The sequence below is a fragment of the Fistularia commersonii genome, chromosome 23 (genome assembly GCF_037954325.1).
Source record: "Fistularia commersonii isolate RoL2024-O1a breed Wild chromosome 23, RoL_Fcom_v1.0, whole genome shotgun sequence".
In the NCBI taxonomy this organism is placed as follows: domain Eukaryota; kingdom Metazoa; phylum Chordata; class Actinopteri; order Syngnathiformes; family Fistulariidae; genus Fistularia; species Fistularia commersonii.
This window is the reverse complement of record NC_141306.1, coordinates 9802992-9829719: the sequence shown is the minus strand read 5'-3', so window position 1 is coordinate 9829719 and position 26728 is coordinate 9802992. Positions and strand designations below refer to the sequence as shown.

The window sequence follows — 26728 nt, the reverse complement described above, 5'->3', positions numbered from 1 at the left end:
ATAAAAGCCTTGGGAGCAATTTCAAGCATATTTCTCTCTTCTCTCGGACTTTATTACCTCGAACGACCAGACCACACTTTCGTATTGTGTCATGAAAATTTTGGTCTTAAAGCCTAGCAACAGGACTGCGAACTGCATTATCCGTCCTCCCACCAGAGGAATTCAGAGCGTCCAAACACAGCAAATTACTGCAGCTGCTGGCAAATACAACCTCAAAACCACGCTGCCAGTTGCCAACTGCCTGCCCGGACAACTGTGACACCACCGACCAAGGCGGCTCTCCACACTGGAGCAAACAACGCCAAGCACATCTCCTCTTTATCTTTCGTCTGCAAATTTGCAGCAGTGCTTCCAGAGGCTTCCGTCTGCCGTAATCATTCACCAAACAGACATCGAACAAACAGACAAAAAGCTAATGTGTTGTTGTTGTTGTTGTTGTTGTTGCTATGACTTAAAACCAGGCTGGAGATGATGGTAATTGTAAATCAGGGGTCATAGTTCCAAGATGAAAAAAAGCCAAATGACCAAAGGCACAGGCTCGCCCTTGTCACAAATGAGAAGTTCAGACCTGGGGGGGGGGGTCTCATTCTGAGTCACACCACTACCCCAACCCCAGTCCTTGGGCTTAGGGCAAGATGACACACAAGTCTATTAATGCAACAATCATCTCCCTCTCAGAAAGCGAGGCACAGTTCACAAAGCCAGCTGAAAGCAAAATAGGTCATTAAGAATTGAAGAAGGCCCTGAAAGAGAAGCGCATGAAAGATATTCCATCTAAAAATATTTGACGATTCTTGCTCGAGATGTATGTTTTCAGTATGATCTTCCAGGAAAGGTATGTTTGGATGTACCCATAGTGTTTCATTCTTTGTACAGGTACACACTTAGGCAATTACATGTTAACACAGCCCCAAATTATGTTTTAAAAAGTAATACGACCCAGCGCCCCAAAAACCTTTTCTCTCGCCTGTATTATTTCATTTATCCATCTGAGCTGCTTTTGGTGGAAGAAGATGCTTTTTATTTCTTGAGCTCAGAGAAATCTGATTTCACTATAATTAAAGGAGACTGAATGGTGTCACAAATGAAAACCTCAACAGCACTTGGGAGTTAATTATGGTCATTTGTGGGACTTTTAGCACCGCAAACAATACGCAATACACAGTTCCGGACTTTAATAGACATGTCTACAAACCAATTTCTATGAAAAAAAAAAAAAATCAACAACTCACTCATAACTGATATAGATGGATCAATACCACTGCAAGCAAGAGGACTTTGTATTTTTTTTATAGGATGGACTGCCCATTCAAAGGTGAAAGAGCATCGCTGGAGACAAAACGAGTTTACGTTGTGAAAACTTGAATTTCCAGACACCGTCAGTCTGAGCAGTTCCAATCGCACCACTGATAAGCTACTTTAAATGGTATTTCAAAAACATAAGCTATATTTCTAAATGTGTCTAACGCAGACATACAAGTTACTCATGAAAAGCGTTGGAAGTTCCCTTTGCAATGAATGGCTATCTTTGTAAATGTTCACCAATGACAATGGCTTTCAACAGCGCACACATCTGAGTGAAGACGGAAGGAGCTCAGCATCATCTCCTATTATTTTGCTAATTTCCATTTTTTTCCTCCAACATTGCACGGTTTAATTAATTCAGAACATTTCTGACAAATCCCGTCCACCGACAAAGTGCCCGTAGCAGTAATCTCCATCTTTCAAGGCTCCACCTAATAATCCTTTTAAAGCCATCTTAAATAACGTAATAAAAACGGAGTGTGGTTTCTAACGACTAAATTAAGTTTCATATGATTGAATTAGGCTATGGTCAATCTGCCTGGCGGTTCTCCATTTCCCCGCCACTCCGCCGACAACGTGACTCAGTCCCCTCATTTGTTAGCTGGTGGACAAGCTTATGGCTTAGCCCACCTCACATCGAAGAGTCCTGGATTGTCTCCAGCCTCTGTGCGGCCAGGCATTAAAAGTGCTGTTATTGGTTACCCCAGGATCCCATTTAGACGGAATGTCATCAATACTTCATGGGCGATCACCGCTCATTATTGACCTAATCATGCTCAGTGCTGCCGCAAAGGCTTGAGAAGGTTTCCGCAGCTGCTTCCATGACCCCGGGGGAGCTGCGGGATGAGGATCGAGATGATCAATGCTTGCATGTTTCCAGTTTATTCAATGCTGCGGGCCTAGCTTTGGGAACTGGCAGCCTTTTCTCCTCTCCATTGTTCTGCAGAGGGTAGCGTAATCTGTCTTGTTGCATTCGCTCACCAAAAAAAAAAAAAGAGAGACCGCGAACGAGCAGCCACAGGCCCCTGCAGCCTTAACTCTCGCACAACAAAAGCTGATCACTTTCGGGAAAGGAGGGGGGTGACATTAATCACCTCTGATTACATGCCAGCTTGGGTTTGTGAACAGCAACCCTTAGAAATATTCCAGTTTAATGTACTTCATTTCTCCAAGTGTTACAAAAGCCCATGAGTTATTCGTTTCAGTTGAAAAGAGAAAATAGAAAGGACATCTGGGTGATCATTTGAGCCCCCAAATTTGCTGACCCCCACCCACATACCCCCTGCAAACATTTCTCTGCACACACACACACACACACACACACTACTTGGCCCCAACACAGAACAATGGGGGCATCCGCGATGGACGATGTGAGAAAGAGGGAGGGGGAGACATGAGGGAGAAAAAGTTTAGAAGAAGGAACCCACGACGAAACTGGAGAAAATGTGGGGAACGTCAAGAGAAAATGAAGACCGCCGATTTAATAGGATTCGTTTCAGGTTCGCCCTGCCAATATGACGCGCTCTTCCCGAGCTAACGTGCAGCCCGCCACCGCCCCACCGACCCTTCTCTCCGGGTCCGAATGAATGATGGGGGCGACGGCGAAACAAGACAATGTGTATTATTCCATAGCAGATATTTGACCGGGGCGTTCACTCACGAAAAATATATTATTTTATCGCGCCGCTCGGTGTCATAAGGAGGTATCCGGCAACTAAATATCAGTTACAACTAAGCTAGCCGTCACTAGCATCAGCAAAAGGTTGCTGTTAATCGCCGCCTTCGATGGGCGTTAATTAGCCCGGTGCTAGTTCAAATCTGACGTTAGCATGCTATAACAAGCTAAAACCGACATCCCCCTTACCAGTTAATGCAGCAGCGAGCAAGCAAAGCCTCTCCAGCTACGCCCAACGCTAGCCACTTCACCCCCGACTGAATCCTCGAAGCTCGGAGAGGAAGAAAAGAAGTGATGAGGAGGATGGAGGGGGGGAGCCGGGAAGAGGCGAAGAGGGGGAGTGTCACAGCGGAGCCGAGCCGGAGAGGGGTTGGGTCGAACCGAGAGACGAGGAAGTTCGACGTCTCAGAGAATGACGCTTCAATCCGCGCGCACGCTCTCTCTCTCACACACACACATACAATATACACGTACTCGCGCGTTTCGACCGGCAAACGGGGAGATGGACGGGTGGGTGGAGATGATGTGTTTAGGTACCGTGGTGGAGTGTCGGAATTTTGAGCTCTCCTCATCACACGCTTCGATTATGTGGGAGAGCCCTGGATGCTACAGAGGAATTGACATAAGCGGGTAACATTTGTGCAAATTTTCAGTGCGATCTATTCTTCTTCTTTCGGCTTTTCCCTTCAGGGGTCGCCACAGCGAATCAACTTTCTCCATCTGACCCTATTCTCTGTATCCTCCTCTCTCACTACGTCCATAAATCTTCTCTTTGGTCTTCCTCGAGACCTCTTGCCCGGCAGCTCCAATTCCAGCATCCGTCTATCAATATATTCTCTATTCCTCCTCTGAACATGACCAAACCATCTCAGTCTGGCTTCTCTGACTTTCTCTCCAAAACATCTAACATATGGTGTTTGTCTGATGGACTCATTCCTGATCCTATCCATCCTGGTCACTCCCAAAGAGAACCTCGACATCTTCATCTCTGCGACCTCTAGCTCTACCTCCAGTCTTTTCGTCATTGTAACAGTTTCTAGGCCATACGGCATCACTGGTCTCACCACTGTCTTGTACACCTTTCTTTTTATTCTGGCTGCTAGTCTTCTATCACATAGTACCCCTGACTCTTTTCTCCACCCATTCCAACCTGCTTGGACCCGTCTCTTCACCTCTTTTCCACACTCTCCGTTGCTCTGCAATGTTGACCCCAAGTACCTGAAATCCTCCAGCTTCTCGATCTCCACTCCCTGTAGCCTCATCATTCCCCTCGAGTTCCTTTCATTCACACACATATATCCTGTCTTGCTGCGACTAACTTTCATTCCTCTCCTTTCCAGAGCATACCTCCACCTCTCTAGATTTTCCTCTACCTGTTTTCTGCTCTCACTAAAGATCACAATGTCATCTGCAAACATCATGGTCCATGGAGATTCCTGTCTAACCTCATCTGTCAGCCTGTCCATCACCGTTGCGAACAAATAGGGGCTCAGAACTGATCCCTGATGGAGTCCCACCTCCACCTTGAACTTCTCTGTTACCCCTACAGCACAGCGTACCACTGTCTCAAAGCTAGCATACATGTCCTGCACCCGTTTAACATACTTCTCTGCCACTTCAGACTACCTCTATGATGTCATTATTACCCAAGCGGGATTAATTTCTATGGAAAACAAAAGGGGCCGGTTTGATTGACAGTGATGCAAGTGATGAATCCGGATGAGATGCTCATACAATGACAAGACCTAAAATAAACATGAAACACTTTCTGTTATCCGCCATGATGTCCCAAGCAGACAAAAGCACAAACAGAAAGGAAGAGGAGACGTGACGGGCCTTCGAACGCGATCCAGGGATGGGACGAGAAACATTTGTTGCGCCGTCGACGGTCGTTTATTAGCTTCCGAGAGATAAACACACGCTCTCGGTGTTGTAAAGTTGTTTAGGTGTGGAGCAATAACAAGCTGGCTGCGAAGTGGGACGTGCTGCAACCAGAGACAAGGCTTTGCGGATACAGTAATAAAATAGTTGTACAAGCAGTATAGTACTGTTCATAGCTGCCTTACCTATTCGGTGAATTATTTCTTTATTCTTTATTTCTGTTTGGTGTGCAAGTCAAAAAGATTGATATAAATAGTCTACCACTTAGAATTGTAGATATGGTGCACCGATGATGCACCATATCTGTGTGATCTGTGTTTATTTCCTCCATCTGTCTACATAGCTGTTTATTTCTTCTCGATTTTGTGTTTGATAGTGCGTCATGTCTGATCAATATGTTGTCGAACGGCGCCATTACCCAATGCCGGAGCTAATAAAGGCTTATCTAATCTTATTGTACATCACCAGCACTGTTTAACACAGCAAGTGGGTCATTTCAGTTAATGGGCTTGAATTAATTCGGGCAAACTGGCATTGTTCTGGTTTGCATTCCTGACTACTGTGTAATCTTCTCAGTTGTGTCTTTTTTCCCAAAATTAGTGACAAACAACCATTCACTTGCCATATAATGACATACTATTTTATATTTGAGATGAGATGAGATGAGAACAACTTTATTTATCCCAAAGGAAATTGTTGTGCCAGAGTTTCAAGTAAAAATGTAACAGTAATAGATAATAGTAGGAAGGAGAGAGAATAAGAATGTCTCTTTATTTATTTGAATACTTTATTAAAAATTATTTACTTTTAATATTATACTTTATTGAAATTATTCCTCTGCATTCAAGCTGTTGCGGATAAACCGCGAGCAGTTTTGGCAGCGCCTTGGAGATTCAGTGTCTCGCTCAACAATGGTTCGACAGGCTTGGAGGAGCGCGGGAATCCGACAGGGAACGTTCACTTTCAAGGACGACCTCTGACCCCCGGCAACCCCCGCCGCCCCTCAACCACACAACCATCACCCCCTCATTCACGTGTCTGGCCAATTACGGGTCTCCGATGAACTTCCTCCGTTTCTAGATTGTGGGAGGAAGCAGGAGGAACCCCACATGTGAAAATATCCTCTTGCATCGAGTGAAACCCCCTCCTTGCAGATATGCATGCAAACGATAGATCCATTCTGCAGGGAGGTGGTTTGGAGTCCTTGAAGGCATCACCCGGGCGCGACAGCGTGCACGCCTGAAACCGAAAGGCTTGCATAGGACTTGCAGGGGGACTCCTGCTTTCTCCGAGCAGCCAATCCCCTCTCTGGGTTGGGAGTGGATTTGAAGAGAGGGGGGGGATTATTCAAATTAAAAATGATGTCACCTCTTGCAAGTCACCCTGCTTTCTAGCCTTCTTTCCCCCTCCCCGCTCCTTTTCTCTCCTCTTCAACGCCCCCCACCCCTTTTCCCTCTCTCTTTCCATGCACGACTGGGTCCACACACACACACACACACACACACACACATACACTGCCCCAAATCCACATGCATCAAGTTGCCTTAATTGTACCCTTCGGGTTGTAATGTATTTCCAAAAAAAAAAAAAAAAAAAGGTCGAACCTGTTGATCGACTCGCACAGAGTTGAAAAACACGCCTTTTGGGGGGGATTGCGGGTAAACACACAGAAAAGAGCCTCTGACAAGTGTTGGATAAAGACTGCGTGTGTGTGAATGTGTGTGTTTATGTGTGTGAGTTTCACAATTAAGACACTGGGAGGCGTTATTTTCGGCTGTGCAAAGCGCAAGCTTTTTTTCTTTTTTCTTTTTTTTGGTTTCTGCGCCTTAGAAAGGGGTCTTTTCACCAGGGAGTCTGGGTGGGCACGCCGCCTGTCTGTCTGTTTGTCTGCATCCCCCTCCCTCCATCCCTCCATCCCTCCATCCCTCCATCCCCCTTCGTCTACATAAGCCGTGCCTTTTGTGCGCCGCCCTGCTCGGCATGGCTCTGGTTGGCGGTGCGCTATTCGAAACCAACGGCTGTTGCGGGTTCGAATCCGCACGCATACACGCTTTTCCCCTCTCCGGTACGGTTCTAGACTGCGTGGATGAGGCGCGCAGGGCGCGGCCACGCCGCTACCAGAGGACGATCCATGAAAGTGGACTCCAAATCCGATCACCTCCTCAGCAGTGAGCTTCATGTTGGGGCTTATTGTCAGTTTTTCCATGGTTGCTGACCACCGCGCGCACACACACACACACACACACCACCACCACCACCCCCGACTGGTAACAGGCGCCAGACTATCTTACTACATAGCATTTGGAGTTAGGGGGCAGCAGGGGATGGCGCTTCTGCCTGAGAGCAAGGAGGTCCATGGTTGAATTCCCACGGGTGGGTGTGTGTGTGTGTGTGTGTGTGGGGGGGGGGGGGGGTGTCTCCATGTTCTCATGTTCTCCCCGTGTCTGCGTGGGGTTCCTCTGGGTTCCCCGGTTTCCTCCCACGGTCCAAAAACATGCATTGGAGACCCTACATTGCCAAGCTGAGTACATGGTTGGATATGACATATGACTGAAAGGGTGAATAGTTTTGTCTCTATATGTCATGTGAATCAGTGAGTGTGTTTTTGTCATTTGCTTTAAGCTTGTATGATGTTTAAATGAGAGGATGAATTGTTGTTTGTCTCCATATGATGTGTATGAGTAAGTGAATATATTGTTCTATATGTGATGAACTGGTGAACCCCATATTCCACCCAATGACAGGCTCGACCCCTAAAGTGCAGGATAAAAGTAAACCCAAAATGAAAGACTGAATTTGGATTAAACCAGAAGTTAGTCTTGTTTTAACGTGCAAGTGGGATTAAAACGATTGTACCATCCATCTATCCATATTCTGCACTCAGAAAATTAGAATATTGTGATAAAGTTCTTTATCTTCTGTAATGCAATTAAAAAACAAAAAATACTTTTTCATGATATTTTAATATTTTGAGATAGGATTTTTGAGTTTTCTTAAAATGTAAGCCATAATCAGCAATATTAAAACAATAAAAGGTTTGCAATATTTCACTTGATTTGTAATGAATCCAGAATGTATGGCATTTTTGTTTTAAGAATAAGAATAAGAATAAGAACAACTTTATTTACCCCGAAGGAAATTGTTGTGCCAGAGTTTCAAGTAAATCATAACAATTATAAATAATAGTAGGAAATTGTATAAACAGTAAAAAAAGGGGGAGAATAAGAAATACAAATAAAACTATAAATTATAAAAATAGATAAAATAAAAAATAAATATAATTGCATTACAGAAGATAAAGAACTTTATCACAATATTCTTCTTTTCTGAGACAGTCTTGTACAGAGAGACAACCATTAACTCGCTCATTCGGGGCAATTTTCCCTTTTGTTTTAATCAATTAACCTGCTGCATGTTTTTGGATTTTGGGAGGAAACCCATGCCGACACGGGCGAGAACATGCAAACTCCACCGTGCCGCCCTTGTTTTGTACCATGCATCCATAATTAGGTATCATTAAAAAAGTGGGTGCGTTAGAAGAGTCACAGATGATTTGGCTGATGTTTTTACACCACCCCGGTGCGTGTGTGGAGACACACACACACACACCCAACAGCTGGACTGATGCTGTTGCACCAAAATAGCAACCGGACATTAGCCAAGCCTGCAACAAGTGTCTCAGGGGCGACGGAGTCTCTACTCCACCTTTCACATTTCCAGATGAATTTTTTCTTGTTTTTTTGCGGGTTTATAAACTTCACAGCGCTCCGCCCAGCAGCAGAGGCTTCACATCCCATCATTCATTCACTTATATCTGCATCAAGCCACGCCACAGGCCCTGCCATCCAACATCCGCTCTGCATGGCGTTGCTTTAACGTGTCATTGTGACGGCGCGATAACGCGGAAGCAGACGAGGAAGAGGGTGGAAACCGCAGGGAGGGTTGATGCCTGCTGGCCTGACGCTGACGGGCGTACTGGCATGGCTCGCTGGGCCAAACAAAGAGAGGAAGGTTTTTTTTTTTTTTTTTCTTTATTCTCTTCTCTCCCCTCCCCTGCACAGGCGGTTGAAACAGGAACGGGCACGTCTGTCTACCCCACCGCTCGGCTCACGTGTTGTTTATCTTTTTGCTTTTACCCCGGGCCCGCTGCTGCTGTCCAGCTGGGGTTGAAGCTGGACAAAAAAAAGAAAAGAAAAAAAAATACTCTGGCACTCGGTCAAGGCCCGTTGTTAGAGATCTGCTGCACTTAGCGCAGCTCTTTCATGCTTTAGCCGAAGCGCTTGTGACGTTTCGCCCGCTTCGACTCTCCCATCACATTAGACAAAGATGATTTCTTTTCACATAAATGCCACTAACCTACATAACATAAGTATATGTTATTACACACACATGGTTGATATTGACTCCCATAACGGTGGATTATTAACATGCTCTACGCCTCCTCAGACGTGCACGTGGAACATAAAGCAGCTTCTTCAACGCTCCATTGTCATTCGTCGCATGTTCCTTCACAGTGGATCTTCTGTGCCGGCTACAAGAAGATGATTCAGATGCAACCGATGATGGATAAATTCCCTAGTTTGCTCAATCCAGAGTGTGTTTCTTCCTTTTTGAAAGGGTTCCCGATGACAGGGGCAAAGGGAGGCCGGTCGCACAGGGGTTTAATCAGCTTTACCCCGAAATCTGATGACGCCCAGTGAAGCCTCGCCGCTTCCCGTCGGTCGGCCCCTTTGCAAAGTGCTTCATCTCGGCGCTGGCGAGCATCCTTGAGTAAATAATGCATGCGGGTGCAAAGGATTGCCGGACAGCTTTGGCCTGCAGCGCAGCACTCAGAGGAGAGGGGCTGCATACACACACACACACACATACTGCTTCATCTCAGCTTATTTGCATCCTTGGCAGACGCAGGCTGACTCCACTTGGCTGTTTGTGATAATGGCAGATTCAAAAGGTGAAGCACTTTACTGATTATATGAGTATTATTTATCTTTTATGAAGGCATAATGCCTCCTCTTCTCCATTCATCTCTGATTTTAGCTTCCTGCCATTTCTTTATTGTCTGCTGTCGTATTGATCTTCGAGTCACTGGCTGGCCGGCGGCTCCAGACAGAGCCCGCTCTCTCCCTCTAGCGTTGAGTTTGGTAAGGGGGCCTATGTTATTACCATGAGAAATGGTAATAACACAGTTATTACCATGACAAATAATAACAACACAGTTATCACCATGACAAATGCTAATAACACAGATATTACCTTCCGTTTCATATTAACTCTCCACCCCCCTGAGCAGGTCGAAATTTTAATTTCCTGTTGATGTCCTTATTATTAGATTAGATCGGATCAGATGACCTGGTGGTGAGTATTGGCTCTCAACGTATGCAATGAAAAAAGACACACACACACACACACTCACACATACACACACACACACACACACACACTAATACAAACTTGATACCAAAAGGCTGACACAAATATATTTTTCAACGCATCGCCATTATATTTTTTGCCGATGTGTGTCAGGGCAACATTTCTACAACTCAGCATGAGATCACGTCCAAAAATCCCCCGCTGTGCGTACCTCCCGAAAAAAAATGGAGGAAAAATTAGATACGAGGCATGAGACGATAATGCTATTACATTAAAATTCAAGTACCATTTAAAAAATAAAAACGTCCACAACAGACGTGAAAAGTACTGTAAACAACGACACTTCCCATGCGTGATGTTAAAGTCAAGTGAGGCTGTAAAATCGGTCATTCTTTACAGCAGAAGAGGATGCGTGTTCTCAGGAACATGACATAGAGACAATGACCATTCATTCATTCATGCATCTTGCATCAAACCATCCACCCTCTTATTCACACGTCCTACATAACATCCACTCTCATTCAGACATTTGGGCAATTTAGGCTCTCCAATGAACACGATTTATATCACCCTGACTCGCCTACTGTCGGTATGGAAACGGGGGGCTTCCTGTCATGAGGCGGAAGTACCGACCACTGCACCATCCTGTTCAAGTGTTCCCTTTAAAATTGGTGCAAAAGAAATACATTTAAAAAAATAAATAAATAAAAGCAACGGTTGGCCAGATAACGTAAATGTGCCATTTCCCTTCCGAATGTCTCGACCTCCCTGACGGCTGCACAGGAGGAACGCAGGCCTTCCTGTGCGACGGGAGGCCTTAAAGGACCGCGCTGCAAACGTTAACCTAACATGCATACGGCGGAAGTCAATGCCTCTAGTTACTGTTGTTATGCCTCCGTCTACGAAGCTTCAGACGACGCATATTTACATGATCAAGATGCACAAAGATCCCGGTTGCCATGGCAGCGACAGGGACGGCAGAATTACGATGAGGGAAAAAAAAAAAAAAAAACATGTCTGGACGAATGTGTTCACTGGCACTGTGGGGTCCAGGTATCAAAAGTCATACGATTCATAAGAAGACGATAAATTATTCATCAAAAAGAATCAAGCGAAAAAACAAAAAAAAAAGGGCTGAGCAGGTAATCGGGCTTTGCAGTTTGAATACAAATTACAAATTCAAATGAGGCCCAAGGTCACCTGCTTCGTTGTCGGAGAAAAAAAAAACAAAGGAGTGCCATTTGCGGCGAAAGTGCGGCGCATGCACGTGTTACGTGCTCCCTTTTTGCACCCTCCATCTCCCTCCTCCTCATCTTCACCCGTCGCAGCAGCAGAGGAAGGAGCCCGTCGGGCCGTCAGGCCCGCGGAATTTGCCGGAGCTGGGCGTGTCCACGCACTGCGCGATAAATGCGTGCAGATCGGAGACGCGGGCCTGCTCCTGCGTTTGGGCCTGAGGAAAAAAAAAAACGCCAGCGCAAAGACATGTGTTAGCTCCACGCTAAAACATACAGATGTAATTTCATTTCATTTTAAAAGATTGATAGACAAAATGTATTATTTGGACCTGCGGCTATAAGTGGAAAGCTACTCTTCCTGTGTCACATGACTTATATCGACAGTAATTCATTTAAGCTAAATAGATGGATCGGTAGATTGACAAAACATTTGATTTGTTACAGAGTCTCTAGGAAGTTCCAGTGGGAAAGATTAACTGACATATGTAAGAGCTCGATTGGACGCTGGTTGAAGGGACATTGAAATAGAAGAAACTTCCAGATGCCGGTATAAACAGAAAACCCGTTTTTTGCACTTTATGCGGGAAGGAGTTTGCATGTCACATTGGCACATCCATCCCCCGATAGCATCTCGATGCTAAACAGGATGGAGCTAGCGTGCAGATTGGTAATGCTAACCTTTGTACAAGCGCACAGGGTGGTATTTTGCATTAGCAAGCAGTTGGTCGATGTTAGCTTTGAACAAGAATGCAGGTCGGTAATATTGTCTTTGTATAAGCACACAGGCGGGTAATGCTAGCTTTGTACAATCAGAATCCCTTTAATCGCAAAATGTACAATTTACACAGGAATCTGATATGGTATGTCAGCAGACACAAAGGTCGGTAACTTAAGCTTTCAACGGGTATGCAGGTCGGTCGTTATGTTAATCTCGTAGCTTCCGGGTCGGTTTAGTTTACGAGCGCTTACGTTGGTAACATTAGCCTTGTACAGGAACCAGATTGGTGATGTTGGTTTAGTGCAGGCTGTTAACGTTAGCTTTGTAGAAGCACGCAGGTCGGTAATGTTAGATTTGTACGGGTATGCAGGTCCGTAGTAATGTTAACCTCGTACAGGAACGCAGGTTGGTAATGTTAGCTTTGGATGAGTGTGCAGGATAGTATCATTAGCATTTTACGAGCATGCATGTCAGTAATGTTGGCTCTGTATGAGGCTGCAGGCTAGTAATGATGACTTTGTATGGCTGCGCATGTTTGTAACATTAGCTTTGTACAAGCGTGAGGGTTGGTACTGATAGCTTTGTATGAGTTAGCAGGTCGTACTGATAGCTTTGGACTAATGCGCAGGTCAGTTACGTTAGCTTTACTGCAGAAGCTAACAACATTACTATTACATGTCGATGTTTAAATCTAGACAGAAAACATCCATGTGGGATAAATAGAAGATCAGGGCGTACAGGAAGTGCTACAGATTGATTCAGCTGGTGAAAATTACAAACCGCCATCCAGTAAGAGAAGCAACCAAAGCATTGCTGAACTGACACACTAAACTATCGCTTTGTGATGCAGAACGATGGAAAAAAAAACAATATGCTGAAGTTTAACCCTCGTGCGTTCTTAACATTGTGTTTACTCCCCTTGTCTTATGGGTCAAAAATGACCCATAAGACAATTTTTGTACCCTAGTGGTGTACAGACCACATGGAAACATAAACAAAAAAGAAGTATCACTTTTTCTAATGATGGGGTCTCTTTAGGAAAAGTCATAAAATTTCAAGTTGGAAAAAAATAGGTTAAGGTGTTTTTTCTACAGCTAAACATGGTAGTAGGTCACTTTTGACCTGCAAGACAACACAAGGGTTAAGCTTATGAATAATTATTCGTTAATCAAGTAAACTTAAATTACTTTTACTTGTGTCAAATACTGGAATGTGATTAAATTAGATTAATTTTGATTAATTAGCTTCAAATCATCCAATTACTTTGATTTTTTTTTAATGTCCCATCTCTAATCATTATTACTTATTATTACTTGAGATCCTATTATCGCTCTTGAAAGACTTGCAGTGGTTCGATTCCATCGGATCCAGAGGGGGTTTACCATGATCGTGTCGTAGGCTCCTGTGATGAGCGCAATGAAGAGGGACAACACCATGTAGATGAAGAGAGAAATGAAGGTGTAGAGGTAGATCTGGCTGAAGATCCACACCAGTGTGCTGCTCTCCTCCATCTGGGCAAAGGTCACGAACATGTCGTCCCCGTTGATCAGGGAAAAGAGGCACTCGGACACCATGGAGAGCGAACGAAACTGGAAAAGAAGGGAAAGGTGGATGCATGTTAGACACCAAGATGAGGGTATGTACACATGCGCACATAAAAGTCTTAGATTTTCTTCAAAATGTGCGCCCTGTGTGTGTTGTTGTTGAAAGGCGGATGTAGTAGAGACCACCATGAGAACGTTAAAGGGGGAAGTGTGGGCGTTGATTGTACATAAAAGAACGGGTATGTACGTTATGCATCGTTGTTTTAACAACCCTGAAAACATCGCCGACAAACACATCAAGCCCAGCCACATCACTAACATGGACGAGGTGCCGCTCACTTTCAACATCCTGGAGAAGAAGGGGACCAGCATGGTAGCAATACGCACAACGGGGTACGAAAAGTCTTCTTGGAGACCACAGTTTCACTAAGAGCGGAAGGAAGCGCCGGGCGAGTTACGCCACAATTTGCAAATGGATTGTAGATGCTCGGGCTGACGTGTCCGCTGGCACTTTTGTTCGAGCTTTCACAAAAGCCGGCATAATTTCCGAGGAGCCACGCGGCACGGAAAGTGACTGACAGTGAAGAAAGTAAACCTGGCATGTTTGATGGAGATTTAGCGCAGCTGGTCAATGAGGACTTCGATGGGTTTGAATGATGATGATTACTGGTAAAAAAATGTAAATACCAAACTCAGTTTAGCTTCCGCTCTATTTTTAAATACGCAAACTTGTATGCTTGTGTATGTGTTGTTGTACGGCGGACGTAGTAGAGGACATCATGAGAACGTTAAAGGGGGAAGTCTGGGCGTGGATATAAAACCCGCGCCCTATAATCAGGTGCGCCTTATGTGTGTGTTAAATACAACAATGGCACAAATAACTGAGACTGCGCCTTTTAGTGCGGTGCCCCTTATGGTCGTGATAATGCGGTATTTAGAAACTACTCAATCAAGGATGGGACTCAATAGAATCGGTTTCACCCCCTATGAAACCCTATGCATCCATGTTGCAATAAGACATTGGTCAAGTCCTTTGTGACTCTTCTAACTCGCTCCTATTTTATTGACTTCTAATTAAAACAGGACTAACTTCCACATCCGCAAAGGTTAACTCCCCGCACCGCACTCACGACTGCGGTGGGGCCGGATCCTATCCCAGCTTTCATTCGATGAGGGTTGGGTTCACCACAAATCGATCGTGGGGCCACATAAAGAGACATATTACCATTCACTCCCTTGTTCACCTTTCACTACACTACTTGTTTTTTTTACATAACAGTTATTTGGCAGTTATTTTATCCAAAGCGACTTACAAAAAGTGCAATTCAGTCACCAAAGATCCAAAGCACCAGTAGTCGGAAGACAGAAGAGACCACTCTACCAAATAGCCAAAATCATATACATACATACATTCATTTCTTTGTTTATTATTTTTTTTTGGCTTCTTTTTTTGTTTCTTTTTACCAAAAACAACCATTAACTCCCTCCTACTTTCTGTTCGTTTTCAACCTTTTAACTTCCTTTGCTGGCCTAACAACCCATCTTAGGGCCTTCTTTTTTTTTTTTTTTTCAAATTTTTCTTGAACAGAAATAGTATAAACAAATATACATATGTACAAAAAATCGAATCGAATGTCAATGATACAAACGGGGATGAGGGAGCATAAGGGCATACCTTTTGTGCGAAATCACTAAACTGTACGAGTTAACAGGAGTAAAGGTTTTTGAGAAATGTTAATTCTAGAAGAAAAACAAAATAAATAAAAACAAATAAATAAAATAAATAAATAATTGGCAAGGGGAATATAATATGAATTTAACTTGATGGTTCAAAAGGAATATCAGTCATAAAACTATATTTTTTGGTTTTTGGATTTTTCCATAAGTTTTAAGGATTTTTTATATAGTTCAAAATTGTTTATACAGAACGTAATGAGGTCCATCTTTCAAGCTTGACAACCAGCTGATGACCCCCCCCCCCCCGATTAACAAATTAGCAATTCAGTCTCTCTCTTTCTCTCCCTCGTCATCCATGTGGTGAAGCACAATGAACAGTCTCTACGCCAGAATTTACGCTCCCCTCATCGCCGCCACCACTTCAGAATCAGACAGGCCAGTATCTTGATGGAAAAGTTTCCTCGGGGTAATGACGGGACCGTCGGTGACCGCAAAAGTAGCTTCCCAGCTGCTTCCTCGTGTCGTAACACATCAAGCGGCAAGACCGAGGCGGCGCCATTCGATGAATACAGATGTTTTTGGCAGCGTACCGTAGGGTGCGCTACTCGGAGAACACCGGCTCCAACCCAGGAGGCTACTCAGCGTCGGTGAATGGACCCAAAGTGCTAGAAATCTAGGTTGAGGTCGATACCGGAGGTGCTTAAAGAGGTTAGGTGACTGACCAATGTGCGTGTCGTTGTTTTTTTCGATGAATTTAGGGAGGGGCCGACATTTCGGCGTGATCCGATACACTAAAATATGGAACAACTACACAAATTAACGGATGCATATTGATAAAGTTCCTTCAAACCATTTTAGTGGACATTAAAAATCATGCAGTCCAGAGTTTTGTTTTCCTTCTTTTTCCTCCCAAAGTGATTCTTGCCTGAATGCTTCGCTCAGCAAATGAACCCACTAATTTGTAGCTCTGGAAAGCTGCTTCGGATTCAGCCAGTCGCAGACGCGGCCCAGCGACCCCATTCTACTTGTTTCGTTGCTGCCCATCTTCTATATCCTACTTTTTGTTTCTACAACTCATTACTGGAGAGGCCACAGGTTGTTTGTCCCAATAAAACTGACATTTCTTCTTGTTGCCTCACCATCTGCAAATACTGAAACGCCCATCTGACTCTATGTTCTCACACCATTGAGCATTGTGAAGAGTGAAGGGCCTGCTGTTTCCTCTCGAGATGTGATCTATAAAAAGAGACTGTTCATACTTGTTTATCTCTTATTAATAATAAACAACTGCAGTCGCCATTTTATCTATTTGGAAAGTCTCCACCCGCCCATAGCGTCCGAACATCCTCTCCTCGATGACTTGCAGGTTTTAATCTCCTATTTTGATTCTGCTGTGTTGTTCTTTTTCCTCCTGTTTTTGAAGCGGTTTGTTTGACAGATTATTCCGAGTTCCACCGAGTATCAAAGTCTCCGTTGCATTTCCACGATGGGTGGCAACGAAAAAAGTGCAGTTGGTTGTATATCTATATATGACATGCAAATGAGAATAAATGTATGATTGTCTCTATGAGTGGATTTGGACATGAATAGTTTGGCTATGTATCCCAGCATTCTGAAAAAAGGGTTCGTTCAAAAGCATGGTCTGTGCGGATGTTGTCATGACCACATGAAACACACACACACACACACACACACACACACACACACAACCTCAACCTTTCAAAATGACGTGATGAATCAGACGAGGCCACCAACTTCCATTACCCAAAGGTCCAGTTCTGACACTTCCACGCCCACTGGGCGAGGACATGACCTGGCCGCCGGACCAGGGCTCGGCCGTGGCACCGAGCATGTATGATCTCATCTTCCGCCTGCAGCGGCTGTTTTGGAAAAGATCGTGTCCAGCCCGCCGCCATCAGACACTGACCCTTGTCTGACTCACCGATCTTCCAAACTAACTTTTGGGGTTTTGTGGATTTGAGGCTTCCGGCGCCATCTAGCGGCCACACATGGCCATTACAGCATCTCGCCACCGTCCCCTCCTCGTAACCTACAGGCATGAAGTCACAATTGTATCAGCCTCGGACTGACACTCCCACTTTTAAAAGGAGGCCTTCCGAGTTGCCTGAGGTGGAGGATGGGACAGAATTTAATTTGCTTTTTCATCAGGGTCAGCGAGAAACAGAAAGTCCTTCATCCTTATATTTGACTCTTGTCAAATAACCGTGACAGAGCAATTACAAACCCTTTCATTTATTTTCTCCGCCACTTATCCCGCACTCAGGGTATGGGGACGAGAGGAGGGGGTCCTCAGACACGGGTAGAACACGCTATCTCCGCACAGAAAGCCCCGCCCCTTAGCCCCGCCCCCTTAGAATTAAACAAGGGAATTCGTGTATTTGCAGGTGTATTTGCAGTCCCTATGTCCTCTATTGTAAGTCGCTTTGGATAAAAGCGTCTGCCAAATGCAATGTAATGTAATGTAATGTAATGTAGTGGAACGCCATGCTGCGAGCCAGAAGCCCCATCCTGCTTCCAGGAATCATAAATCTGTACGAATAATAAGAGTTTTGCCCGCTTGAAGGTAACATGTCTGCTCTGACATGTCTTCAATTTACAACGTTAGGAATATATGTGTGTGTGTGTGTGTGTGTGTGTGTGTGTGCCGCACCTTGGTGTGATAGGGCCCCAGCACGATCCAGCCACAGAAGCAGTATCCCATATAAATGGCGGCGGCGCAGCAACAGAAGCGGATGACATTCGGAAAAGCAGCTCTGAGCGTCACGATCAGGATCTGCGATCCGGAGGAGGGACGAATTAACAGAGAAAAGGGAGATTTGAGAACGGCGGGGTTGACGCGCCCGTCACTGAAGCGCGTGCACGAGCCTGGCACCTACGTTATACTTCTGGAAGAAGCTGAAGTAGCGGATGACTCCCACCCACACCAGCAGGGTGGACGTCCCCAGCAGGATCCCGCACACGTCGTACGACGCCAGGTTCTACATCATAACAGCACCGCGTGGAGGAAGAGGGGGATCACAAAGCTGAAGAAAGTGCAGGCGGACGCGACCCGCTTCCCCCCGCCGCCGCCGCCGCCGTTAGCTTACCTTTGACTCAATTCCGATTTTGATGAAGCTGCCGGTGATGGTGAACACGTCGCTGACGATGAGAAGGATGTACCAGCCGTTGATGAACTCCATCCTGTCGCCCCAGCTCACGCCGCGGCAGAGCCTGGTTTTGAAAAACTGCGCGTATTCCTGCGTAAAGCACACATCATTAAAAGCCTGGTTGAGAAAGAAAATAAACCAACCACACGTAACATAACTAACACCCTGATAACCTCTAACTCGGGCGGATTTAAGTTTTAACCTTAAAAGTCTCCTGGATTTCCTGGAGCCAAGAATGGAATACGAATTGCCGGCCTCAGCAAAAACACACACTGCGGGTGTGAAAAATAGTACGAGGAGTGTGTGTTCAAGAAAGCCTCTACACTGGACTGGAAGACTTCCCTTCACTTCTAGTAATTGGGGGGATGGGACGACATCTTGCGTGGTTGACACCAGATTATCACGAACTCCAGTTACTATAGTTACTAACGAAGTCTAGTTGGAGTGGTTGAATGCTTCTTTGGGCCGCTCACTCACGTGTTGCAGGAGGACGCCTCTGAGGATGGAGCGTCCGCACAGCAGCAGCGAGAGCAGGCACACCAGGGCGACCAGCACGTCGAACAACTCCCGCATGTAGCTCTCCACTTTAGGGGGTGAAGATGGGGTCAAAAAAAAAAAAACAACACACGTTTCTCGGCTGCCAACGTGAATCCGAAATCCCCCGGTGATCCCGTCCGGGTTTAACTCACCGTGCCCGGAGATGTTGGGGTCCTTGCACTCCTTGATGGACGCCTGGTTGCCGAGGCTGATCTTGATCTTACCGCTGTGGGCCTGGTTGTCCATGACGATCTGACGGCACACACACACACACACACACACACACACGCGCGCAGAGGATTACATCTCGGGAGTGGCGGCCTCTCGTGTTTCGTTTGTTTAAAAACGAGTCGGTGGTGGAGAGGAGAGGGTGTTTGGGCTCACCGTGATGGAGAAGGTGTAGCAGTCAGGGATCTCATTGTTGATAATGGTCTGAATGTTGATGGCCTTCAGCTGGAAGTCGACTGTGACGTTTATTAGCCTGCAGAGACCCATGGGGGGGGGGGGGGGGGGGTCAGTCAGCACCTTCGCTTTTAAAAAAATTCTGAAACCCAAAAACGGACATCTGACCTGGAAAACTGGAGTGTTAAGTTCTTGTGATCGGCGCTCCCCGAATCCGAGGACTCTGGATTCACTCCGATGCATTCTGGAGAAAAAAAAACAAAACAACAAACCAACCGAAACGTCACAAAACAGAAGAGGAAATGGAAACTATTACACATTATTACATAACATTAAGACTCACGGTGAGATTGAGTGATATGTTTTTTCCACATCACGTGAAATAAGAGCCACGCGTCTTCACTTCCTGAAGGCGTGCAAAATGCAAGCTGGACGGGAGGAACCATTCATTCATTCATTCATTCATTATCTATGATTGTTATCCTGCAATAAGTGGAAGCCAGGTTCCTCCCTGGACTGTTTGCCAGTTGGTCATACAACTATCCACGATGTTACTCACACATCATAGAAAGACGTACAACTCTTAACTCTCCTGCATGTTTTCGGAAGCTGAAGAAAGTCCCTGCCGACTCGGGCAGAACACGGAGACCCCACACAGAAAGGCCCCGTGTTGGTATCCAATCAGGAACCTTCTTGCTGTGCGGTGGAAGCGCTAACCGCTGCACCAACCTTCCTGCCTGATACCTACACACTGACCTTGGGGGGGACAGGCTTAGTATAGCACAACAAAATGCGCAATAAATAAAAGATTAGTGTCCAAACTACTTGGAGAATATAAAAATAGGGCGCGGCCACGAGGCATCTCGTGACATACAGTATGTGGAACAGCTCTGCGGTGACTCAGTGGCAGTCCCTCCTGGCATCTGGGAGGTCAGTGCTTAACTCTGCCCCGGAAACCCTTCGGCTCGGCCCGATTCCCCGGACGAAAAAAAAACATTTGGGAATCTCACGTAGGCGTCCTTTGACGAAAGCCGGGTCCTACCAGTGATGACGTGCGGGTCGATGTCGAACGTGTCGTTGTCGGGGACGATGATGCCCTTCCGGTAGTACCTCTGGCACAGAGACAGGGAGCTCCCGTTGGCGCCGCCGGATCGGACGTAGGCGTACTGGCCCAGCGAGATCTGAGGCAGGACCAGGTACTGGGGGGGGGGGGGGGGGTGTGAAGAGAGGAGAGGGGGAGAAAAACTGTAAAATTGCTTCAAGGTCTGGAACTCCCAATCACTCCAAGAGCTTGGGTGAAGATCTGGGTGGAAGGATGCTGAGGAGGCAGATCAATAAGAGGAGACTTATGGATGGAGTGAAAGAGGACGGGAAGTTAGTTGGTGTGAGAGAAGAGGGTTAGATTGAGTTGAGTTGTGGCGGTGAGCAGCTCCAAAGGAGAAGAAGACCCAAGTCTATAAGGATACTAGTTACATATTTTGGGAAATAAACTCAATTCATAAAAACTATATCGCATCAAAATATATTTACTTTGAGGGGGTTGATGGGGGGGGTCAATATTACTCCCTTCAGCCGCAGGGAATCTCAATATCTTTCTACTTAGGCCTTAAGACACTTTATAGCCTTGACTTGTTACTTTGACACTTTATAGTTTTATTTGTATTTCTTATTCTCCCCCCTTTTTTGTACTGTTTGTACAATTTCCTACTATTATTTATTATTGCTATGTTTTACTTGAAACTCTGGCACAACAATTTCCTTCGGGATAAATAAAGTTGTTCTTATTCTTATTCTTATTCTTATTCTTATTCTTATTCTTATTCTTATAATAATGCTGTATTTGAAGCAGCTGAGTGTTAATAAGTACAATCCAAACATCAACTTCCTGTTATAAATACATTGCAAATCCCATTTTAGATGCTCACAGATGTGACTGAACTTTGTTTGATAAACAGATGGGACAAGAGGTTTCCCTTGGCAACGGGTAATACACATCGTAATAACACGTTACTACCGACTCTACAGCTGTCAACACCCTCTCCGTATTATAAAATTAAGCAAGGCACGATCTTACAGTTTTTAACATCCCTTCTAGTCAAAGACATTTCGCTTTAATTCCAATTTATGCCCTGACTTTCGTTTTTGCAAAGTAGATGTAGTTTGTTACTCTTGTATTACTGTTGAGACGGGTTACCGCTCTGATGTCTGTCGTTATACCGAGCCTTTCGGGCGAACGCGGCGTGTTCTACCTGCTTGATGGCAAAGTTGATGTGGCTGTACAGCTCCCCCTGGGTGTGGACAGCCTGCGCGGTGTCGTCCTGGTAACCCATCAGGAAAAGGTGTCTGAACGCTGCCGTGTTCTCCTCCTTAAACGTCACGACCATCTGGTTGGTCAGCCCGAACAGCACGAGCTGAGACGCAGAATCGGGTCGAGGGAGGGGGGCGAACAGCTGAGCTCGGGGTGGAAATGACAGCTGAGTTTTGTCAAAGAAGACACAAAGACGTCTACCTGCACGGTGACGATGATGATCTTAAGCAGCTGGAGGCCCAGCTTGAAAGGTTTGCGGCCCTTGGCGTGATACTTGTCACAGGGGCTCATGAAGAAATACTTGAGCTTCCTCCGCAGGGCCTCCTCTTCCTCTTCTTCCTCTTCCTCCTCCTGCTGCTGCTGTTGTTGGCGGGGATCGGACGCCGCGAGGCCGGTGAGGCGAGCGCTCACGCCCCTGAGAGGCTCCTGAGAGCCGTAGCTGCTCGGGGAGGAAAGCAGCCTTTCCTTCTCTGGAAATGAAAGCAAATCCAAAGATTTCAAGAGGAAAATATATTTCAAACATAATAAAGGGATAAAAACAACCTTAGTAACAATAATATCTCGGGGTAATATTCCCGGAGGATATTGAGTGATCTCAGATGGTCCATCCAGAAAGAAAATAAAAATAAATACAATAGGATGAATAGAAATAAATAAAGATAATAATAAATGAGTGGTATCAGGTTTTAAGATCAATAGGTTATTGGAGTATATTAGGGAAATAAAGCAAATTTGAGAAAACCCCAATAGTCCAAAATACCTGTCTACACAGACTAAAGAAACGCCGCCAAATAACCAAAGCAAAACCTGAAGTTTACAGTATGAATTGATACTCATGAAAAAAAAAAAATCCAAAGACAGGAAAACAAATATGTCAGAAATGAATGCTAGCATGTATAAGAATAAAATTAAGAAAATAATAATTCTAAGAACGCTACACGATGATGTCACATAACCATATATTTCCCCCGTTGCTTTTCTGCAGTGAGAGCAGAAAACAGGTTGAGGAAAATCTAGAGGCGGAGGTTTGCGCTGGAAAAGAGAGGAATGAAGGTTAGTCACAGCAAGACATAATATATGTGTGTGAGTGAGAGGAACCCGGGTGGAACGACGAGGCTACAGGGAGTGGAGATAGAGAAGGTGAAGAATTTCAAGTACTTAAGGTAAAGAGATAAAAAAAACAGGTTCAAGCAGGTTGGACGGGTGGAGAAAAGTGTCAGGGGTACGAATAGATAGAAGACTATCAATCAGAATGAAAGGAAAGGTGGACAAGACAATGATGAGACCAGTGATGCTGTATGGCCTAGAAAGGGGTGGCACATGTTAGATGTTTTGGAGAGAAGGTCGGAGAAGCCACGCCGAGATGGTTGGGTCATATACAGAGGAGGAATAGTGAATATATTGGTAGACGGATGCTGGAATTGAAGGTCTAGATCAGGGGTCAGGAACCTTTTTGACTGGAGAGAGCCATAAAGCCAAATATTTGAAAATATATTTCAATGAGAGCCATACAGTATTTTTAATGTATAATAAGGTAAATATGTCTTACTTCTAATGTGACCTCTATGAGACATATTAGACCTCTATTTGACATACCGCAGATCCAAATCTGGAATGCATGGTACTCATTGTCTTTCTTTCTTTTTGCCATCTTTTCCGTGACAAGGGTTGAAGGGGATGAACTAGTTGACTATCTGATAAAAATTTTTTTGATGAGATGAGATGAGATGAGATGAGAACAACTTTATTAATCCCGAAGGAAATTGTTGTGCCAGATTTTTCTTATTTTTATCTTATTTTTTATTTTATCTTATTATTTCTAATTTTTATTTTTTCTTGACCTTTACAATGACCCGGACGTGCTCGGAAGCTGTCAGTTCCCGACCCGACCGAAGGGTGACCCGTGAAATTTATCTTCAAAACGAATTTCTGTTTACTTTAAAATGACACAGTATTATGAAGAAATATCACAAGTATTTTAAAATCAGTCCCAAACTGTTTTTTTTTTTCAACTCATATATGTCTTTTCACCAGAAAAGACATCTATGGCTCGTGAACCATAGGTTCCCGACCGCTGGTCGCTGATTTAAAGACATAATGAGAGAGGATATGAAGGTAGTTGATGTGAGAGAGGAAGATGCAGAGAATAGGGTTTGATGGAGGAAGTTGTGGCAAACCCTGAGGGGAAAAGAAGAACCTTTTGATAATGAAATGGCTACATGCGGGAAAATATGTTTTTTAAACAGTTGGGATATTATTGTCTGACTAGCACAGATCCGGCCCTTTGGGCGTCCCTGCCTGGCCCGTGAAAGGTCAGTCAGAACATGAATGAAAAAAAAAACCATTGATTCTGTTAATGTTATACAAGTGTGTTGCTTTCATTTAGAAAACAGTGTGTTTTTTTTGTTTTTGTTTATGTTAGGACGCACGTCTGTTCATCCATGATGTGGGTGTGTGACCAGAGACGAGTGATGCTAGCCAGTTAACCCTTGAAACATCAGCTCACGCCAAAAAATAGAAAAGTTGATTTTGAATGCCATGTCCTCAACAAGACCGCTAAATATTCATTTCCAGAAGTCAAAGGCAAAGCGATGAGTAAGGATTACAATTTGAATCATCACCACATGACCAAAATGGAGGAGGATACAAAAAACTTTGAATATTTTTCTCTGGTTTTGGATGACAGCTGGGATGTCGACACTGCGCAGCTACTCATCTTGTTACGTGGGATAACTGCAGACTACCGCGTTCACGTATGCAAACAGATGTTCGCAGAAATCAAGTTCACCAAATTCAGATCCTCCATCACCGATGAACACCTCTCAGCTGCCCTTCCTAAATCCACCTCAGACATTCAGCCAGATTTTGATGCACTTGTTCAAGCCCAAGTAAGGCTGGATTTCTCTCACTGTACAAGTAAAAAGAATGAAAAAAAGCCCTTTTTGCTTTGTTTTGCAATTGCATACCTTTAACATACTACAAACATTTTTAGTGTTCAAAATGTCAACAAGTTAGACCTTCCGAGATCACTGACGTAATGATTAATTTAGTCTTTACTGTTTATCACTTCTAAAGGAAGTACTTTCCTGTTTGATCTACACAATAATTTCACATGTTTGAATAAATATTTAGAGAATAATAATTCTGACAATTAATTTACAATGGGACATAATAAATATACAGCAGAATTAAGTTTATGTTATCATTGGTTCAGTTAATTGCCCACCCCGAGTCTCTGCATCACTGGGAGCGACCGTTCAACGGTCACGGCGAGTGAGAGCGGATTGCGTGTTTCATAACTCACCTGCGGCGCCTTCGGGGACGTTGGCCGTGGTTGCCATGGTGACGGGGCGGGTGGGTGACCACGACTTCCACGGGTGTCACCTGAATGTCGCGCCACGACGGAACGCGTTCGCACCGCCGCCAATTGAAGATGGTTCGACAGTGAGGAACGCCGGCGACAATAACATTGCAGCTTCCGGGGTTGAAACCATGTGACGACACCACGTGACCTTGCTGTTGTCATGACGTAATCCTCGCGGACTTGTTGACAATGTCCATCCATCCTTCCATCTTCCGCCGCTTTATCCTGATGCTGGAGTCTATTCCAGTGAATGTGGGACGATATACTTATTTAATCAGTCAGAACAAATGTAGCAATTAAATGTAATTTAACCTCTTGTTTTAAATAAAGCTATGACTACAGTTTCAGCAGAAATACATTTATTTTTTACGAAAATTTAACATCTGCATTCATGAAGCGCAAACCAAAATGTGTAAACTTTGGACAAATCTGCCCGCGATTAAATAGATCCATTCATTCCATCTGTTATTTGAATTGCCGCGGACCTCCATCCACACTTCCTGTTTCAGCACCTCTGTGCTTTTTTTTTCTTTTTTCATTTTATTCATTTATTTATTTATTTTGATTTATTCTTTTTTTATTGAACACAAATAGCATACACAAATATACATATGTACAAATAAACATGGCAAGGTAGAATCGAATGTCAATGAAACAACCGTCGATGAGGAAGCAAAGGAGATAAGGACATTCGTTCTGTATGTAATCACTTCACCGTACAAGTTAACAGTATTAAAGGTTTGTGAGAAATGTTTAATGCCAAACGAAAAAAAAAGTAAAAGAAAATAATTAAATAAATAGATAAACAAAATAAAAAAATAAAAAACTGCAAGAGGAATATAACATGTATTTAACTTGGTGCTTCACAAGGAATCTCAGACATCAAACTGTATATCTTTTGGTTTTTAGATTTTTACTTAAGTTTTAGGGTTTTTTTTTTATATAATTCAAAATCGTTTATAAAGAACGTTAAATTGGGACCTCTGTGCTTCTGCGTCTGTGTATCCCTCTGATTTCCTGTTTTTATTTTTATGTGTCTCCCTGTCTTTTCTTTTCTGCCCCCGCCCCATTTTATCATGTGATCATCGATGCCTTATCAGTCTCTCAGGCTTTGCCCCTACAATATCAGCATCTTATTTCAACAGCAGCATACAATAACCTGCCTCGACAGCAAGGCCTCACCTTGGTTTACCACAACTTTTCTTTTCTGACTCCTCCCTTTGCAGATTCTTCTGTTCTTTCACTTGAATACATTATAGATTATGCTGGAAGCGACAGTGAAGTTATCTTTTTTTAATTTTCCTCACTTTCATTTTTCCTTGCGGAAAATGAAATATTAAAAGAAAAAAAAAATTTCATACCGGTTACGATGCTCCCTGAATGTTTCGGTCTTAATGCCTGGATTTGCTGAGGCAGAATTTCGAGAGATTAATACACAGCAGGGGCCTGTTGACTTAATTCTGGCAATGTGACAGACAACTCAGCAGCACACACACTTGGGCAAGCAGATTTTACTTCATTCATTCATTAACCGTACCGCTTACT

The 26728-nt window shown here is 44.3% G+C and overlaps 2 protein-coding genes across 2 annotated transcripts in view; both read right to left on the bottom strand.

The window, feature by feature from the left end:
- Positions 1-3465, bottom strand: part of LOC147221013 (uncharacterized) — a 32147-nt gene extending 28682 nt beyond the window's left edge. The window contains exon 1 of the mRNA XM_086170217.1: positions 3170-3465. The gene's annotated coding sequence lies outside the window, so the exon portion shown is untranslated. The remainder of the gene's footprint in view (positions 1-3169) is intronic.
- A 6876-nt stretch (positions 3466-10341) lies between these two features.
- LOC147221012 (mucolipin-1-like) lies at positions 10342-25280 on the bottom strand. Its single transcript, XM_086170398.1, has 13 exons — positions 25124-25280; positions 22021-22289; positions 21761-21922; positions 20554-20710; positions 19680-19755; positions 19494-19590; positions 19262-19361; positions 19050-19156; positions 18513-18662; positions 18303-18404; positions 18077-18199; positions 13567-13773; positions 10342-11681 (listed from the first exon to the last, which is right to left on the bottom strand). The coding sequence occupies exons 1-13, from the start codon at positions 25158-25160 to the stop codon at positions 11547-11549; spliced, it is 1722 nt and encodes a 573-aa protein (XP_086026524.1). The 5' UTR covers positions 25161-25280; the 3' UTR covers positions 10342-11546.
- Positions 25281-26728: the final 1448 nt, after the last annotated feature.

Coding starts and splice junctions, on each gene's coding strand:
- LOC147221012 (XM_086170398.1), bottom strand. CDS start 25,160: ATGGCAACCACGGCCAACGTCCCCGAAGGCGCCGCAG. Junction 19,591..19,679: donor TTAACACTCCAGTTTTCCAG/GTCAGATGTCCG, acceptor GGGTCTCTGCAG/GCTAATAAACGTCACAGTCG. Junction 18,663..19,049: donor GAGGCGTCCTCCTGCAACAC/GTGAGTGAGCGG, acceptor TGCTTTACGCAG/GAATACGCGCAGTTTTTCAA.